This window comes from Cucurbita maxima, unplaced genomic scaffold, assembly GCF_002738345.1.
Source record: "Cucurbita maxima cultivar Rimu unplaced genomic scaffold, Cmax_1.0 Cma_Scf00021, whole genome shotgun sequence".
NCBI classification, from domain to species: domain Eukaryota; kingdom Viridiplantae; phylum Streptophyta; class Magnoliopsida; order Cucurbitales; family Cucurbitaceae; genus Cucurbita; species Cucurbita maxima.
The window spans coordinates 170,844-188,894 of NW_019272037.1; the positions used below are offsets into that span (position 1 = coordinate 170,844).

Genomic DNA, 18,051 nt, shown 5'->3' on the forward strand with positions numbered 1-18,051 from the left:
CCCCCCCCCCCCCCAACTTTATTACAAATAAAAATTGGCTATATATATATATATTTATTTATTTATTATTTTAAAGTGATTCCCATCTAATAAATATTTGAATATAAAAATTTTTAGATTTCATTTTTTCCCCAAAATTCTAAATAATTTAATCAAATAATAATTTTGAAACGCCTTGTTCTTAACTTTTAAACTTTAAATTATTTTTCTTTAAAAATAATAATTTTAAAAATGGTATATTTTGTACAAAATTTAATGTTTTGAACAAAAAAAAATTATTATTTAGTAAAAAAAAGAAAAAAAAAAAAAGATAAAAGATCAATAATGCGAGGCAATAATTCCATTGGGCACTTTCCCTTGTGTTCCGTACCGGTGGGGAAAAACTCGCCGGTTCCGAAAAAGAAAACAGTTACGAAAGGAATGGATCTTACAGATTTTGTCTCCGACTCTGAATTTCCTTCCGGCCGACCAAGAATCGATGTTCGAATCGACGTCCCATCCCCGGTCTCCGCCGACGATATGATGCGTCTGAGCTCCGGCAACTGTGGTTGCAACAAATGCCGCCGTGAAAACTGCCACCAGCTTCTTCATCGCCGCCGCCATGTCTACCGGCTGAAGCTTTCAATCAAAGGATGAAGATTCCTCTCTGCAACGGCGCTCTCTCGATCCTTCTGAGTTTAAATAGAATTAATGGAGAAAAGAGAGAGATGGGAATATTAAAAAGCCTTTTTTACCCTTTCGAGGGAATCATTTGCTTTGCTTTACAAAAAGAAGAAATTCCAAAATTAAATATTTTTAAAATTTTAAAATTTTATTTTGCGCATGATGTGATGTGATGAGATGGTCGTAATGTTACACGTTAAATTGATCGACCATGGGAATGAACCCATGCAATAGATATACGAAACCTAATATCTTTAAAAAGAAATAAGTTCGATAGATCCTACTAAGGTAGCTTAGTAGTATATTACTTTCTCGAACTTAGAGAAACCGAATAATAAGAACTTAGGGGTGAAATAGAGTGGAAGATCAGCTATGCACGTGCACGTGAGAGATGAACAATTCTCGTTTAATTTTGATACTTGTTTACGTAGTTGGTTTGTTGTTTTATTTTAGTACATTCCCCATTTCGGTTCATTACTCTACCAGATTCATTTGGTTCATCTCCTATATTGATACATGAATCATCTCGATTCACGTATGAATATTATTGTTGCTTTGATTCATGTATCATGTTGCTATGCATATATAAAGGTTCGTCTAGTATTATTTTGAGATGTGGAGTCATTGCCATTTTGTATTTGTCTAGAGACAATTGAGAGAAACTTTGTAACGTAAGAGTGCAAGAGATACACTTATAAACACTTTAGTTACAGTGATTGACAACCACATATGAATGTAAGAAAATTCCTTCTCTACGAACCACGTAAATCTTTATGTCTCTTTGTTTAATTGATATTGGTGGGTGTGTGAGTACGATTGATTTTGCTTCCGCTTCTTGATATCAGAGCATTTTGATTGTGGTATTAGAGTACAAGATTCAGAAGATTCAAGCTAAAACGAGGATTCGAACAAGTAATAAGAATATTTAGAGCGGAAAGAAGTAATTTAGAGCATTAGAGTCAAAACAAGAAATGTTACAGGTAAAAACCCCAAATGGATAATGAATAGATATGTCCGAAGTGTCTCAATATTACAAGAGTAGCGTTATGAAAATCTGAGTTTGTCAGTAAAAACATACGTGCAGTCAAACTAGGTGATATCCGTCCATGACGTGGAGATGAAAATCTGATTTTGGGAATTTCCAAAGCAATGTCGAGATGTTGGCCCGATGCCACGATTAGGGTTTCTATAAGTTCTTCCTTTCACATTCGAGCCTAAATCTTTTTTTTTTTGGATTTTAGGGTATTTTGGTCCGTTTTCAAACTCACATTTTAACCCACTATCTGGCGTTGAAAAGCAATTATTATTAAATTAAATTATTTTATTTTAATATAAAAATATATTTATATATTTTTTATGGTAGAAAAATTGAGTTAAAAAATATATAACCAACATTAAAATATTTAGACCAATTGGATAAAAAAAGATTGAAAAATATGGATATTTTTATCTAAAATTAGAAGCCAAAAAAAGTTAGTACATATTTATATCTATTTTTTTAAAATTATATCTTAATAAATAAAAGTACTAAATTAAGACTAATATAAATTAGTAAATAAAAAAAGCCAAAAAGATTAATATATAGAAAATAACAAAAAAAAAAAAAAATCATTTTCTCCCGACGCCTATTCTCTCGAGACTACGATATTTATTAGAAAAAAATAATATTTTTAAATGATAAATGACATAATCGAGATAAACTAATTTTTCTCGATGCTAACGAGAAATTACTCTCTCCCGACGCCGTTTAATAACAGTTGGGAGGGTAAAATTGTAATAAACTAAACTTTTTATTTATTTATTTATTGAGAGCTAACCCTTTGAAGAAGGCCCAATGGAAAGGATGGGCCTTGAAGATAATGGAGGACTCGAGATAAAAGAGACACAATCTGACACCACTTTGTTGAGTTCTTTTTCTCGTTTTGTTTTGTGCTAACTCGTCATTTTTAGTTGGTTGGATTAGTGATCCGAACAGCTCTAAATAAAACTCATAACCTAACTTTCTATTTTCGGGTTGAGTTGTAGACGGTTACTCGTCATTTTTAGTTGGTTAGACTAGTGATCCGAACAATCCGAATAAAACTCATAACCTAACTTTCTATTTTCGGGTTGAGTTGTAGACGGTTTTTTTTTTTTAATTTTTTTTTAAATAAAATTCATACTTATTTGTATTTGGATATATTAATTTTATGATTTTCTATCTTATTCTTAAAAAAAAAAAAAAAAAAAAAAAAAAAAAAAATCTCCATAAATGAATCTACTTAACTTGAGAGATATTTTGTAAGATTCTAATTATAAATAATTCCAGCTCACCCACGAAAAACAGAACCATTTCCACGTGTAAAACCATGATAATGCTAAAATTACACATCGTCAGGGGACCACGTGGTTTATAGCCACATTATTAAGCCTAGTGGGGACCAGCTAATATTCTCCTATAGATATTCGACACGTGGTAATGGTCCTGGCCACTCAAGACCCCTCAATAATTTGGGGACCCGACAGGTTCATAATAGATTTAGGGAGGCTGTTTGGTTCGGCTGTCTTGTCTTGTCGAGTACGACTTGTCGTAATCCTTTAAACATTTTACCAAATATTTTTATGTTTTGAGATATTAAATTTTAGGAAATAATTCAATCATTACTTATTACATTGAATGTGCAAAAAAATTTAATTTTAACAAATTTAAATTTTAATCTCAAATATAATTATTTTAAAATTATAATTAGCATTCATACGAGAATAATGTTAGAGCATAATATACATCAAACAAATCATTCGGCCAAGCATATAGCATTCAACAATAGGACACTGAAATAATCTGCTTTTGGAAGCTTTGGCTTCATATTACAGCCCGTCACGTACTAATACAGAGTTTTAAAAAGACTCGATAAAAAAGTTTTGACTTTTAAATATGGACGACGAGACGGAATTCAAAATTTTTAATCAAAATAAATTCAAATTCATAAATTAATCAAATTACAAAATACGTTCACAGGAGTTAAATACAATAGGAAAGTATTCAAATAATGTACGTACATAATACAACATCAAAAGACTCATGAAATTGAAAGCACACGAATCTAAGGCTCCCAATAGCCAGATGATTCCCAAGTGTTCGTGCCAATGACTACTACCTCATAAACCATCTGGAACAAAAAATTGGCACGAGCAAATATAAAATACTCCATAAGTAGCTTACGTATAGGTTCTAATCAAATTTTTATATGGCCATGTACCACGTATTTGAATCACCGACTTTTTGGGATTACACATTGAGTCATGTATCTCTAGGCGAGCTTCTGCAGGGCATTGCACCCTCTAACTACATATCTCTTAAGATCTAACACAATTGGGGTCCTAATTGATCGATTGACTCTCTTCTCATAGTCTCTTAGGTACTTGCCCTATCTAGATACTTATCATTTCACGATGTCTGATACTCGCCTCATTCTTAGAATATTTACACTCATTTAGGCTAACGATGAGGTCTTAGGGTAGGTTAGGTTCGCCCTACTCGATACAGCCATGTAGAACCTTAAGTATCTAAATAGGTGCCCTTTTACAAAAACAGTATTTTTAGGTTTTTTGTTCAATAATTATATATTGATAACGTAGATAAATAAAATTGTATTATTAGGTTGGTAAGTTTTATCTATCTTAGTTATTACTCTATTTGATGAGGGTCCCACGACAAAACTCGGTGTTATCAACTTCTAGGCCCAAGACATGTTTAAGCTCTCCTAGCTCTTTCATCTGAAAACGCACCACACGCAACTAAATAACCACTTTGGATAAGAAATTTAACAATTTTACCATACCAAGCGCTTGATGCTTGCTTCAATACGTGAAAACCTTTTCTAAGCTTGTATACATGATTAGCATTAGCTGCACTCTTAAATTTCTTTGGTTGGTTCATGTAAATCTCCATGTCTTACTCTCTGTGCAAGAAAGCATTATTCACATCCATCTATCGTAATTTCCAATCTTTATTTGTCACGAGTGCTAACAGGACTCATATGGTAGTGATCTTCGCCATTAGACTAAACATTTCATAATAGTCTAGTCCATATTGTCGAGAGGACCATTGAGCTACGATCAAGCTTTGAATCTCTCGATTGATCCATCCAATCAACGCTTTTATTTTGTAGACCCACTTGCAAGAGATGGTTTTGACATCTCCTAGTTTTGACACTAGTTCCAAGTTTGATTTTGGTCCAAGACTATATTTTTTTCTCCATCACTCCAAGCCAAGTTTTGCGAAGCTTCTTCATATGTCTCTGGTTCTGTAACTTTGTCTTCTAGAATAGCTGTGTTGGCATACTTAAGATTTAGCTTTTAGATTCTATCTGATCACCTAAGTTGTTGATGTGTCGTTTCCTTTTCATTGAATTCGCTTGGTTGTGTCACTTCTTGCTCGTTAACATCAATGTCACTGGATCTTCATGTGCATCAACACTTAACCAAATGTGTACAGTTTGCTCCCTCGTCTTCTGTGGTAGAATTTCTTCAATATTGTCCAAGTGAGGTTATACTTCCTTCTCTGAAGGCCACCCCGCTGCCATTGCACCACTCTAATCGTCAGTCACGTGTTTTGAGCATCTTGAATCAATGATCCAACCATTCTCGTAATCAATGTGCTCACCCATTATCGCCATGAGCGTTAACTCGTCTTCTTCTATGACACATAGTACTTCTGCATCTCATTCATCCTTCATCTCTTTTTAGGAAGTTGTCACATTGCTTTTGATGGACTTTTTCCTGGACCAACAATTTTTGGACATGTGGCCATTCTTTCTGCAATTGTAGCAAATACCTTCAAATATTCCCTTGATAATTCTTGTTGTTATTTTGAGCTCTGCCAAGTTATGCAGTTCCTTGGTGACTTTTTCCTTTATCACCATTTTAGTATGCATGTTTGGTAGATGACTTATTATTGCTCTGACTTTCACTTGTGTAGAATGTTTCTTCTTCCCCATTTAACGTGATGTCTCCCATTTATTTAACCATGACTTCTTGGCTCGCTAACAAACTTTCAAACTCTACAAGAGATGGTCGAGAGGGTTATCCTTGTACAGTAATAACGAAGCTTCTATATTTTGGTTGGAATCCATGGATAATGATCATCTTCATTTGAGCTTCTCCAATGACAGACTTGAATTTAGTTTGGTAATCTCTCAATACATTGACTTGACCCCATGGAAGTGTTGAGCCATCGTCAGGTCGCATTGTGAGATTGATAACAACTTATTCTCTAGAATTTGTAACCTCGTATTGTTTTTCTTTGAGAAATGTGTCACAAATGTGTCTCATGCTTCTTTCGGTGTCTTGTCATCTTGAATGTGCCCCAACATCTCTTCTTCGACTGTGATTTTCAAGAAAAACATTGTTTTGTCTGCTTTGATTCTCCATTAACATAAGGCTCCATTAGAATCCTCCTTTCGGGGTAATTTTATTTCCGCCAATGAATCCCAAAGGTCTTATCATTGTAAATAGGACATCATGCTTGTTACCCACGTGTTGTAGTTGTTGCTATTGAGTTTTTTAATTCATCCAACAATTTGAAAATCACTCATCGTGTTAGTTATACCTTAGTAGTATCATACAATCTTTAGAGTCATGAACTACTCACAACACAAAGAAATTCACACACTAATAATCTCAAGAAATTATTTATAATGTGGAAGATCATACAAAACTGCAACCACAAAATATACTAATAATTACAAGAGATCAAACAACCTATACTAACTTTGCTCCGATATCAGACTATTGAGCAAACTCTTTGTGGGAAACACTCGCAGTCTTTATTAAGATCAATCAAAAAGATATTACAAGACATTACTACGCTTTACTTTGCTTGAGATTTCTTTTTGTAAAAACCTTTTCGTACGACGGTGAATTATTTACAGTAGAAACTAGATAATTTATTTCTAAAATACCTAAATAATTTTATTAAAATACATCGACAATGAACTCATATAATTACTAGACTTAACTCTTTTGGAACAGTAATGATATTTTAACATTACATTCATACATCACTCTCATACTTCATTGCGCCAACCAAGCTCAAACGCTTATACCCGCATACCAATAAAAACGACCAAATTCCGTTCGACATTTGTGGCTAAACGCCATTGTTTTGAACACGGCTTCTAAACCATTAGTTTCGAAGATTTTATAAGCCATATCATTTTCAATACGAACGTCCCATTTTAGAGCCAGATATGTGAAGGGGCAAACAGATTTTTTTCATCAAAATTCGAATTTATTAAAGAAATTAATTAAATAATTTGAATTATTTTAAGCCATTCATATGATTGAAATTAAATTACACGTCACACAATTGAAGTGGATGATCACTAGTTTTGCCACGTAAGATTTTACAAGTTGGCGCGTCCCAATTGGATAATTAATTCATCGAATAAATAAATACCTGAAAATGATTTTTTCTTTTTTTTTTTTTTAATATTTTGAAGCCTACCAATATTTGGGGTGTCCTCTCGTGGTCCCCACGCAACTAGGAACCACTAATATGTAAACACTACATAATTGCAAATACCTTTTTTTTATATATAATTAAATAAATAAATTAAGAGTTATGATATGACGAGATAATTAGATTCATCGACCCATCTGTGTTGGGTGGTTAGATTCTTTTTCAGAGTTTGGATTGTATTAAATTTTTGAAAAACCAAAAATCCAACGATTTTCTGGTCGGATCAATCTAACCTATAGGTTATAATCTAACTCGGCTCTACCGATTTTTAAAATGATTAAAAATATTTAATGTTTGTGATTGATGTTGTAATTCGTAAATGTTTGATATTTGAATCTTATGAAATTTTAATTATTAATGTAAATAATAACGATAACTCAAAAATAAAGGGTTGAGCGGGAACTCGCTGTCTAGAGTTTATCCACTAATTTTCTTTTAATTAAATTCATGTCCCTCCAAAATAAATAGATCCAAATTTCTCAAATTATAATTTCATCACAATTCTCCATTTTCCTTTCTCTCTCTGAAATGAACGGCCAGCACACATCCATTCCGATCTCCGACGACCCAAAGACGCCACTTCTAGCTGCCGGCGACCCTCAATTCCCCCGGTCGGGCAGTTTCCGATCCACGGTGAACTCGAACTTCACGCTAAAAAACTTGTATGTCGTTCTCGGGCCGGTTCTATGCGCTGCCGTGTGCAGCTTCATGAAGCTGGAGGGGTTGTCCACCGGGAGCCGGAATATGCTGGGGGTGCTGGTGTGGGTGTTCATGTGGTGGCTGACAGAAGCGGTGCCGATGCCGATCACGTCGATGTCGCCGCTGTTTCTGTTCCCGCTGTTCGGAATCGCGGCGGCGGACGAGGTGGCTCATAATTATATGAATGATGTGATCGCGCTGGTTCTTGGTAGCTTCATTCTTGCCCTCGCCGTTGAGCATTACAACATTCATAAGAGATTGGCTCTCAATGTGAGTTTTCATTTAAATTTTAATTTATTTGATCAATTATTGGAAGCTGCCCATCAATTTTTTGTTTTCTTTACTATTTTCTATTCTTTTTTTAATTACTCTATTTTTTTTTTTAAAAAAAAATGAAATAAGCTATTAATTTCAATATTTTAAATAACTTCAGTTGATTTTATAATTTGTCTAAAAAAATGGAAAATTTTATTAGACCATAAATAAATAAAAGTTTAAAAATTTAATTACTTTTCGTTAAAATAGTTATTTTGGGTAATGAAATTTGGTTAAAAAGTAAAGTTACGATAGCTTATGATCAAAGTGGACAATATCGTAATACCAATGGTATGATGTTTTTTTGGGAAAGTTCAAAGAGGTCGTTACAAATGGTATCAGAGCCAGACACTGGATGATGTCTCAACCTTCTCGTTGTTCCCTATAGGGGATAGACATGAGGCGATGTGCCAGTAAAGATGTTGGCCCCAAAGGGGTGGATTTGGTGGCGGTCCCACATCGATTGGAGAAATGAACGAGTGCCAGCGAAGACGCTGGTCTCGAAGGGAGGTGGATTGTGATGTCTCACATTGATTGGAGTGGATAACAAAACACTCTTATAAGGGTGTGGAAACCTTCCCTTAAGACGCGTTTTAATGCTTTGAAGGGAAGCCGAAAGAGAAAATCTACTAGGACAATATCTATTAGTAATTGATTTATTAGAAAATTATTGTACCAAACAACAATTAGGACATGTTTTTTTTTTTAACGTATGTCTCAACGGGATGAAATTTGAACATTTTTAAAATGAAATTAAAATCAATTTAGTGAAATTAGTGAAATGACCATTCAATAAATTCAGGTAACTCTCCTTTTCTGTGGGGAGCCACTGAACCCACCACTTCTTCTTCTGGGTATCTGCGCCACCACTTTCTTCGTCAGCATGTGGATGCACAACGTAGCCACCGCCGTCATGATGATGCCCGTCGCCACCGGAATCCTCCAGCGTTTTCCGGCGGGACCGTCCCGTTCCGTTGCCCAGACCAAGTTCTGCAAGGCCGTGATTCTGGGGGTGACTTACGCTACCCCCATCGGAGGAATGAGCACTCTCACCGGCACCGGCGTCAATCTCATCCTCGTCGGAATGTGGAAGAGTTACTTTCCGGATGCCGATCCTATTAGCTTCAATACTTGGAGTTTCTTTGCGCTGCCAATGGCTCTGGTAATTTTCTTTGTGTTTTGGGTCGTCTTGTGTTTGATGTATTGCCCCAAAGGATCTGGGCCTGCGCTTTCCACGCATCTTGATAAGACACAGCTTAGGAGAGAGCTGCATGCGTTGGGTATGTTTTGAAATTGAAATTGAAATTGTTTGTTGTTTTGTTGTGGGGTTTTGTTGATTAACTATGATGGATTGTGACCAGGTCCTATGGCGTTTGCTGAGAAGACTGTGGTGGCTGTTTTTTCGGTGTGGGCACTGAACTGTTCTTGTTGATTCTAATGTTTTTTTTACAAGTTTGTGTGTTGTGATTGTGGAGATATGAACTTTGTTGTTGCAGATTTTGATATTCCTGTGGATGACGAAGAACATTACTGATGATATTCCTGGTTGGGGTGCTCTGTTTGATGGCCGTGCTGGTGATGGAACTGTCAGTGTGAGTGACATTCTTAATCACACACTTGCTAATCTTTCTTCTGATAGCTCTCAAGCTTTTTAAATCATTTAAAGCCTAATGTTCTGTTTGGCCCTCCTTTTTTTTTTTTTTTAATCGATGTGGTACTCCTCAGTCCACTTCCCTTTGGGGCCAGCGTCCTTGTTGGCACATCGCCTTGTGTCTACTCCCCTTCGAAGTTCAGGCTCCTCACTAACACATCGGTCGATGTCTAGCTCTGATACAATTTGTAACAGCTCAAGCTCACAAGTAACAAATATTGTTCTATTCGGGCTTTCCCTTTTGAACTCCTTTTCAATGTTTTTAAACGCGTCTGCTACGGAGATGTTTCCACACTCTTATAAGGGAATGTTTTGTTCTCACAATCCATCCTCCTTCTGGGCCTAGCATTCTCGCTGACACTTGTTCCCTTCTTCTATCGATGTGGGACCCTCCAATCCACCCATTTCGAGGCTCAGCATCCTTGCTGGCACACCGCTCGTGTCTACTCCTTTCAGGTTCAACCTCTTTACTGGCACGTTAGTGGGTGTTTGGCTCTAATATCATTTGTAACAGCCCAAGCTGCCTAGCAATATTGTCTTTTTTGGGCTTTCCTTTTCAGGTTTCCCTGGGTTTTTAAAACACGTCGGGAGAGGTTTTCACACCCTCATAAAGAATGTTTCATTCTTCTCCTCAACCGACGTGGGATCTCACAATCCACCCCCCTTCGAGACCTAGCATCCTCGCTGACACTCGTTCCTTCTTCAATCGATGTGAGACTCCCCAATCCACCCCCTTCGAGGCCCAGCGTCCTTATTGGCACACCGCCTCATGTCCACCCCCTTTGGGGTTCAGCCTCCTCACTGGCACATCGCCCGGTGTCAAGCTATATTGTCCTCTTTTGATTTTTCCGTTCAGACTTCTCCTCAAGGTTTTTAAAACGCGTCTGCAAAAGATTTCCACACCTTTATAAAAAATGTTTCATTCTCCTCTTCAACCGACGTAGGATCTCACACTACAAGTGAGTAACCGTGTTTCAACCGTGCAGGTGATGATGGCAACATTACTATTCATAATCCCAAACAAGAAGCAAGAAGGAGAGAAACTAATGGACTGGAACAAATGCAAGAAGCTACCATGGGGGATCATATTACTACTAGGAGCAGGCTTCGCCATAGCAGACGGAGTGAACAAGAGTGGCCTAGCAGAGATATTAGCCAACGCATTAAACTTCCTACAGAAAGCCCCATACTTAGCAGTGGCCCCTGCAGTATGTCTTACAAGCAGCCTCATAACAGAGTTAGTGACATCAAACAACGCCACCACAACACTAGTGATCCCAATACTCATCCAAATAGCCAACACAATGCACCTCCACCCACTCTCCCTTATAATTCCTGGTGCCATTGGCGCACAGTTCGCCTTCATGCTGCCCACAGCAACACCTTCCAACGTGGTTGGCTTCAGCACTGGCTACATTGACATCCCGGACATGATCAAGATTGGCTTGCCTTTGAAGATCGTTGGCATTGCTGTTGTCTCTCTTCTCATGCCCACACTTGGTATACTTCTTTTCATCCCGTTTTTTCGTTTTTTGCCTTTCGATTTCGTCTAGTGCATTTTGAACACGATTTTCGCTTATGTTTGGCCATTGGATTTGCAGGACGTTTCGTTTTTGGGACAGATAAACCAATGCAGTGACTGCCAAATTTGAAGTTGCTTGTTCTTGAATTTTGAGATATCTCCAAAAGAATCACAAACAAGCATATATATCTATCTATATATCTATAGATATCGATATACAAAATATGCACCTCTGGCTTTATAGCTATGTATAGAGAGGGAAATGGGATAGCCATTGTTATATATTGTAAGGATATGGAAATGTTCACTTGAATAGTTGCATTTAGTCACAATGCAATCTTGGTTTTTGAAGTTTTGTATCCATGTTATAGATAGATTGAAAGTGTTCTATGTAACTTCTTTTCAAGGTTAATATAGATTTTTTTTTTTTTTTTTGAACGGGTAAAGATTTGGGACTCCAGTTACGGACTGTTATAATGCTCTTGGAGTTTGATCTAATAACCTTGTTGAAGAATAAGACTTTTAGATCTAAATTATCAAAGATTCTCAAAAACGAAAAATATTTGACTCAAAAAAAGTTATGGAACGAATTACCTTAATGAAAAACTCATTTCTAAACTCGTGATTTGAATTGTTCTATAAACTAACTTGATTAGGGCTACTTGAATGACTCTAGCATGCAAATTTAAATACAAAACAAGACAAAGGAACACGCTCGTGACTTAAGAAGTATAATAATCCAAACATATATGGTACAATCTTGTCAAGTACTTATTTCAAAATCTTAAATTTTATTTTGCGAGAAGAAATGAATTTCATCTATTGTAATTATATTCCCAATTATATTGAATTGATTACAAAAGTCATTCTCACTTATTCAAAGGACAAGACATTACAGGCATGAACTCATAACTCACTCAGGAATAATATCAAGTCTCATATGATCATCCTGTGAAATATTTATTTTCTTAATTAAAGAATTTATAAAAAAAAGATAAAATATTTCACAGTCTAGTTTCATATAAACTCGTTGTAAGGATACTCATACTCACATGTGTCTACATTAATGATTTAAATCAAATCATTTATAATAATTACAAAGTGGATGGTATAAATGATGTTACCAAGATCAGACATCCAACCTTATCTACATATTATAGACCATTAGGGTATAAATCCCATCAAGGGTTTACGCATCTATTCATTGATAGATGTCCGTAGATTTAAGCATCATCAAGTTATATTTGAAGTTTGGATAGCTTTCGAAAAAGTTTATAATTGTTTAAGCTATAATGGATATAAGTGATCTTATATATGTTTGGTTGAACGAATTGTTTGATGTATGTTATGCTATAAGATTATTCTTGTAACGAATGATGTGATCGTTTAATGAAAAGATGAATACTGCACTATGATTTTTAATTGATGTATACACTACTTGTATGTGTATCATTCGCATTCATGTTCCTTTCCTTCTATGAGTTTTCTCAAGTTTCTACCGGCGTATAATATTTAGTGTAGGGTTAGTGCGTATGAAGTTGATACCGTTTGTATACGAAATTAGTGCATACTCGACGAGGCCCAAGGATTACAAAATTGGTATGAGATTAGTGTGTTACGTGTGTACGAAAGTGGAGCATATATATATGATAGTGATACACATCAGGAACATATGAAAGAAACTAGAGTCTAAAATCATGGTTTTAGGTCCTACTAAGAACGAATGTCGTGATTCATGTTGTATGTATTTGCATTTTTTCGAGCAACCCGAATAAAGTTCACAACCTAACCTATTTCGAGTTGGGTAGCCGAGTTGTTTTTTTTTATAAAAAAAAAATTCTACTCTTTCACAGTAATGTTATATTAATCACTAAAATTTCATAAAATTCAAATATCAAACATTTACTAATCATAGGATTATTAATTTCTGTTATTATTAAAGATATTTAGTCTTATTATAATTTACCAGGTAAATATCTTGTATCCATTTATTGTTCTTTTACTTTATATTATAAATAGATAATTTATGTTAGAAGTTAAATATTTTTAATCTGGTAGGGTTAGGTCTAAGTTGTAATCTCATCATCTAGCCGAATCAAAACAATGTCACCTGGCAAACCAAACGGATTTTTTAGTTTTAAAAAAATTCAACCAATTCAAACGAGAATAGAATCAAATCCAACATTTATGATTTGGATAGGATAGTTCGATTTAGTTGAGTTTTCGGGTCATATGAACACCTGAACTTACTTTATACCTTTAATCTCGAGCCCCATAACTATAATTCGACTTTATTCATGTGATATTATTTAAATTATAACCACAAAAAAAATATATCTGAAGGAAGTTTCCGATAGAAAAACAGAAACTAGGAAGCAACAATTCCGCCGTCGGCCGCCACATCGTCCACCGGCGAGTAAATTAAAATAACGTCCGACACCTCCGGCAGCCTAAAGCTTACTTTCTTCCTCAATTTCCCAGTTTGGGTTCTGCAAATGTTCTCATGATCCTCTGTAACTGATTCACTAACCACACCGGATCTCTCACAAAACGAGGAACACTGCGACATCCTGGTCGGATGCACTTTTCTCTTGAATCCGCCATGGCCGCCATTTCCAAAACCTCGCTCCGACGGCGCTCCCGGAGAAGCCAACAGCAACTCCTCCAACGACATGTACTCCTTCTTCATTTCTTTCTTCTCAATACCTGCCTCTATCTCTCTCCGCCCTTCTCTTTCCTCTCTCCACCGCCGTTGCGGCCGTCTCCTCCGGCACATTGCATACTCTGCAAAATCCACGCCAAATTAACCAAATACCTAAACTAACTACAATATTCTTAAATTTTGTATTAGCCTAAATACCAATTTTAAAAAATACCCATAAATTTTTAATAATCAATTCCATCTCTATCTATCTATTTATCCCACATAAATCATCTCCAAATTTCTTAATTTTTTTTTAAAATTTAAGAGCATTAATATTATTAGAGTATGTTTTAAACACGATAGAGCTAGTTTGACGAGATAGCCAGCCATCCTAGTCATTGTGGACCCATTTGCTCAATTGACACGTATGAAGGAAAAGGAATGAAACTTCAACGGTATTAAGGAAGTAAAATATGACCCATTTGAGGTATTTTAATTTTTTTTTTAAATTTCAAGAGTATTATTGAAACTTTTAAAAGTTAAAACATATATATGAGATCGAGTAAAAAAATCGAAAGAATGGCATGGACAAAGTTTCAAATTCTAAATGGCGTTTGTGGCTTTACCGTGAGCGGAGGAGGGTGGCGTGAACGGTCTACCGATGCCGGGGCGCCTAAAGCTGCAGAGATGGGCTCCCATGGGAGATGGGATGGAAGAGAAGAAGAGAGAAGAAGAATGGTGGTGTGGTGTTAAGTAGGGGAATTTTGGACGGAGAGGCCTAAGAGAGAGCAGAGATTCATGTGAGTTGCAAGGAATCACTTAGTTTATATCTTCATTTTATTTTTATTTGCTTGTAATTTAGTGCTACATTACATTCCCATCATCTTTTATTTATTTTCTTCTTCTTATTATTATTATTATTTTTGTCTAAATTGAAGAACTTCATTGGTATTTACTTCAACAAATTCTTAGTAACTAATCACGATTTAGATTCGTTTCGTTATATAAACTTTAAAACTATCTTATAAGTTTATAGATTTTTTTATTTTATATGTAATGAATCTCTTCGATTTTGGATTTGCCCCTCCAATCTACTAAACAACAAGATTTCTCGAGATTTAGAATGAAATAATTAGGGTGTTCGCATGAGTTGAGAATACGATTATCCAAATTATAAAAGTTGGGTTTGGTTAGACTCTCTTTTCGATTTGGGTTGGGTTGAATTTTTTTGAAAATTGAAAATTTAGGTTGGTTCGTGGGGTTGGCATTTTTTTTGGTCGGGTCAATCCGACTAACTTAAAACAAAGTTATAGCTCAACCTTACCCTGCCTTGCTTTAAATATTATTATGAATATTAAGAATATTTGACGTTTGTAATTGATATTAATGATGCAATGAGACTTGTAATTGAAGGAGGTGACCGACCCAACCCGTTTCTATGTAACTGACTCGACCCAAGTGTGTACCACTTTGACCTGACCCGCCTATATAGAACTGAAACGTGAGAACTTTTTCTCTCCTTTTATGCCATCAGACCCATTTTTCATTCCAATTTGGGTACTTATCTCACAAATTCCATAATGACTCATGTTAGAGGGCAATTTCAAGAAGCTTAGCTAAGTGGGATCATACTTAAAGACCTGATGTAATCTCGGGAAGTCTACAACCATGTAAGTAACCATATGGAGAAAGTTTGTGAGAAATACTTTAGGAGCCGATTAGGATGGAGGGCAATGATTGAATATTGTGTTTAGGCGCCTAGTTTGACATAGTCTCATAAGAATTGTGCTTAGATGATCTGCATAGTTTACCACTTAATTATGTTTATTGTCGTATAGCTTTCACATGCATGAATATGTAATCTCTGTTAGATAATTGGATTGATATGCTTCCTAATATGTTGAGGTAGATTATGATTACTTAATTAGTAGGATGAGCATGTTGTATGCATTTATTCATTGTCATACACTAATTTAGGGTTTTGGACGACCCACTATTGCCTAGTTATGAGTTGGACCAATTGCTATGTGCTAGAAAATGTGGATGGTGAATTTCATAGTCTATGAGCTATAGTTTACGTATTTGTACTGAGTTATACTTTTGATATACTTTTGATAGTCGTCATAGGTTGACTAGGTATCTCTTGTAGGGTAGGGCATTAACCCTATTCATGAACTAACTAACCGAGGTTAGGGTCTACTTATTACTGTTTGATTTAGTTGTCACCCATAAAGGATATGGGTAGCCATAGAGAGTATACTATGTAGTACCAAATCAGGGGTGCCTAGTGAGGAGAGTCATGACCTTTTTTCTGACCCAGCCCTGAAGGGCGTGGAGGTAGGTAGTTTACTATTCTAACCTGAAAGGCAAAGTAACAGGTAGTTACTGTTCCTAAGACAAGTAGTTTTACTGTTCTGAACTCGACGACGGTGGAAGGCAATACTAACCCAACTTGGAAGGGCATAGTGGCCGGTAGTTATTGATCTTAAGAACAGGTAGATGTTGTCTGGCACCACAAGGGAAGATTCACTTATTTGAGCTTAGTAGGTAGTTAGGCATGGAAAATTCATATTAATGAGTAACCATAAGGTATTCTCTTGAGACCGTAGCAGATTTTATTAGAGACAGTTTCGAGCACATAGCTTAAGATTTTGTGAATAGGATTAAGTCTGACAAGAGTCTACAATTAGGTTGCTTACTGAGTATTTTTATACTCATTCCATGTTTCTATTTTTTTCAGGTGGAAAGTAGACCGGTGTTGGTGGCGAGAACGTGCTGAGCCATGCGGTTGCAGAATATGCCTTTAGATCGAGTCCTCTCTTTCCATGTCGTTTTTAATACCATTTGGATATTTATTTTGGAAACTCATGATCTTTTGTAATTGTTTTCTTTTAATGTGACTCCGTGGACCTCGTTATGTTTTTGAATTATTTTGGGTTTTTAAATGCATATATGGAAACTTTAATCTTCTTGTATCTCCCGTTTTGTGAAAGAAAATGTTGTATAGCTTTTATCCTTGAGTCTATGTAGCGATTTGTAATTCGATATGTAATTCTTATTTACACCACTTGTGGGCGTCTGATTTTGCCTTATCTCTTGGTGTTGATCGATACTAATACCAAATAGTCGTTCGACTGTAGCATAGGCTGTGGAATGGTCTTGAACTCTTTGTTCGTAGAGCTTCATTATTGCCAACGACTTTATCCCCTTGAAAAAACTAAAGACCTTGTCTTTCTTGGACATATCACGAATATATAATGCAAGTCCAAAAAACTGCTTAACGTAGTCTCAAATATTGCTAGTATGCCTTGGCTTTCTTTACTTTCTTTTTGTGATTATCTCGACATTCTCTCAGAAGAACTGAGAGCAGAGTTCTTGTTTTAAGTTTTTCCAAGTATCCTTAGTACATCAACCATCTTGAATGTCCGTGTACTTGCATCTCCACCGCAACTTTGCATTGTCAATTAGATGCATCGTTGCCAATGTGATCTTTGCTTCTTCTGTCAAGGTATTTGTGGCTCGAAAGTATTGTTCGAGGTCAACAATAAACTTCTATAGAGCCTTCGTATCTCGAACCTTACAAAAGGGCTTGAGCTCTAGGACATATATCTTGTTAAATTGTACTTCATCCCCAGTTAGGGTTTGGTTTCCCACCGCTCTCATGGTGATGTTTAATTTGACGCTTAAATCCATCACTTAGCCCTGACCACTCCAAAGACTTCTCTCAAATCCTTAGACATTTCTGAGACCATCTGAATGATCGCTTGTTGTGCATTGTCTAAGCCCTCGATGTGTTCTTTTATTCGGGCAATAGAGCTCATCGAGCTATCTCTATGCTCGACGCCACCATCAATTGTGGCCTTGTCTTCTAGGGCCTCAACCCTAATCATTAATTTGTGTCGGACATTAATTCAAGGAGGCCTACCATCTCATCGATCCTGTCGACCTTAGCAGCAATCTCATTCATGCGAGACTCCAAAAGCCCTATTCTATCAAGAATTTCACTAATTAGAGTAACTGCTCTTCGATTTCACTTAATTGGTCAGCTTCAGACT

At 36.0% G+C, this 18,051-nt stretch overlaps 2 protein-coding genes across 2 annotated transcripts in view; one reads left to right on the forward strand and one right to left on the reverse strand.

Annotated features, from left to right (window-relative positions):
- LOC111495690 (uclacyanin 1-like) overlaps window positions 1-709 on the reverse strand; it is a 1,731-nt gene extending 1,022 nt beyond the window's left edge. The window contains exon 1 of the mRNA XM_023145846.1: window positions 432-709. Coding sequence (XP_023001614.1) covers window positions 432-603 — 172 coding nt within the window. The 5' untranslated portion in view covers window positions 604-709. The remainder of the gene's footprint in view (window positions 1-431) is intronic.
- Window positions 710-7,650: 6,941 nt separating this feature from the next.
- LOC111495662 (tonoplast dicarboxylate transporter) lies at window positions 7,651-11,786 on the forward strand. The gene is made up of 6 exons (XM_023145796.1): window positions 7,651-8,134; window positions 8,982-9,459; window positions 9,541-9,584; window positions 9,676-9,771; window positions 10,817-11,330; window positions 11,432-11,786. The coding sequence occupies exons 1-6, from the start codon at window positions 7,694-7,696 to the stop codon at window positions 11,467-11,469; spliced, it is 1,611 nt and encodes a 536-aa protein (XP_023001564.1). The 5' UTR covers window positions 7,651-7,693; the 3' UTR covers window positions 11,470-11,786.
- The last annotated feature ends 6,265 nt before the right edge of the window (window positions 11,787-18,051 follow it).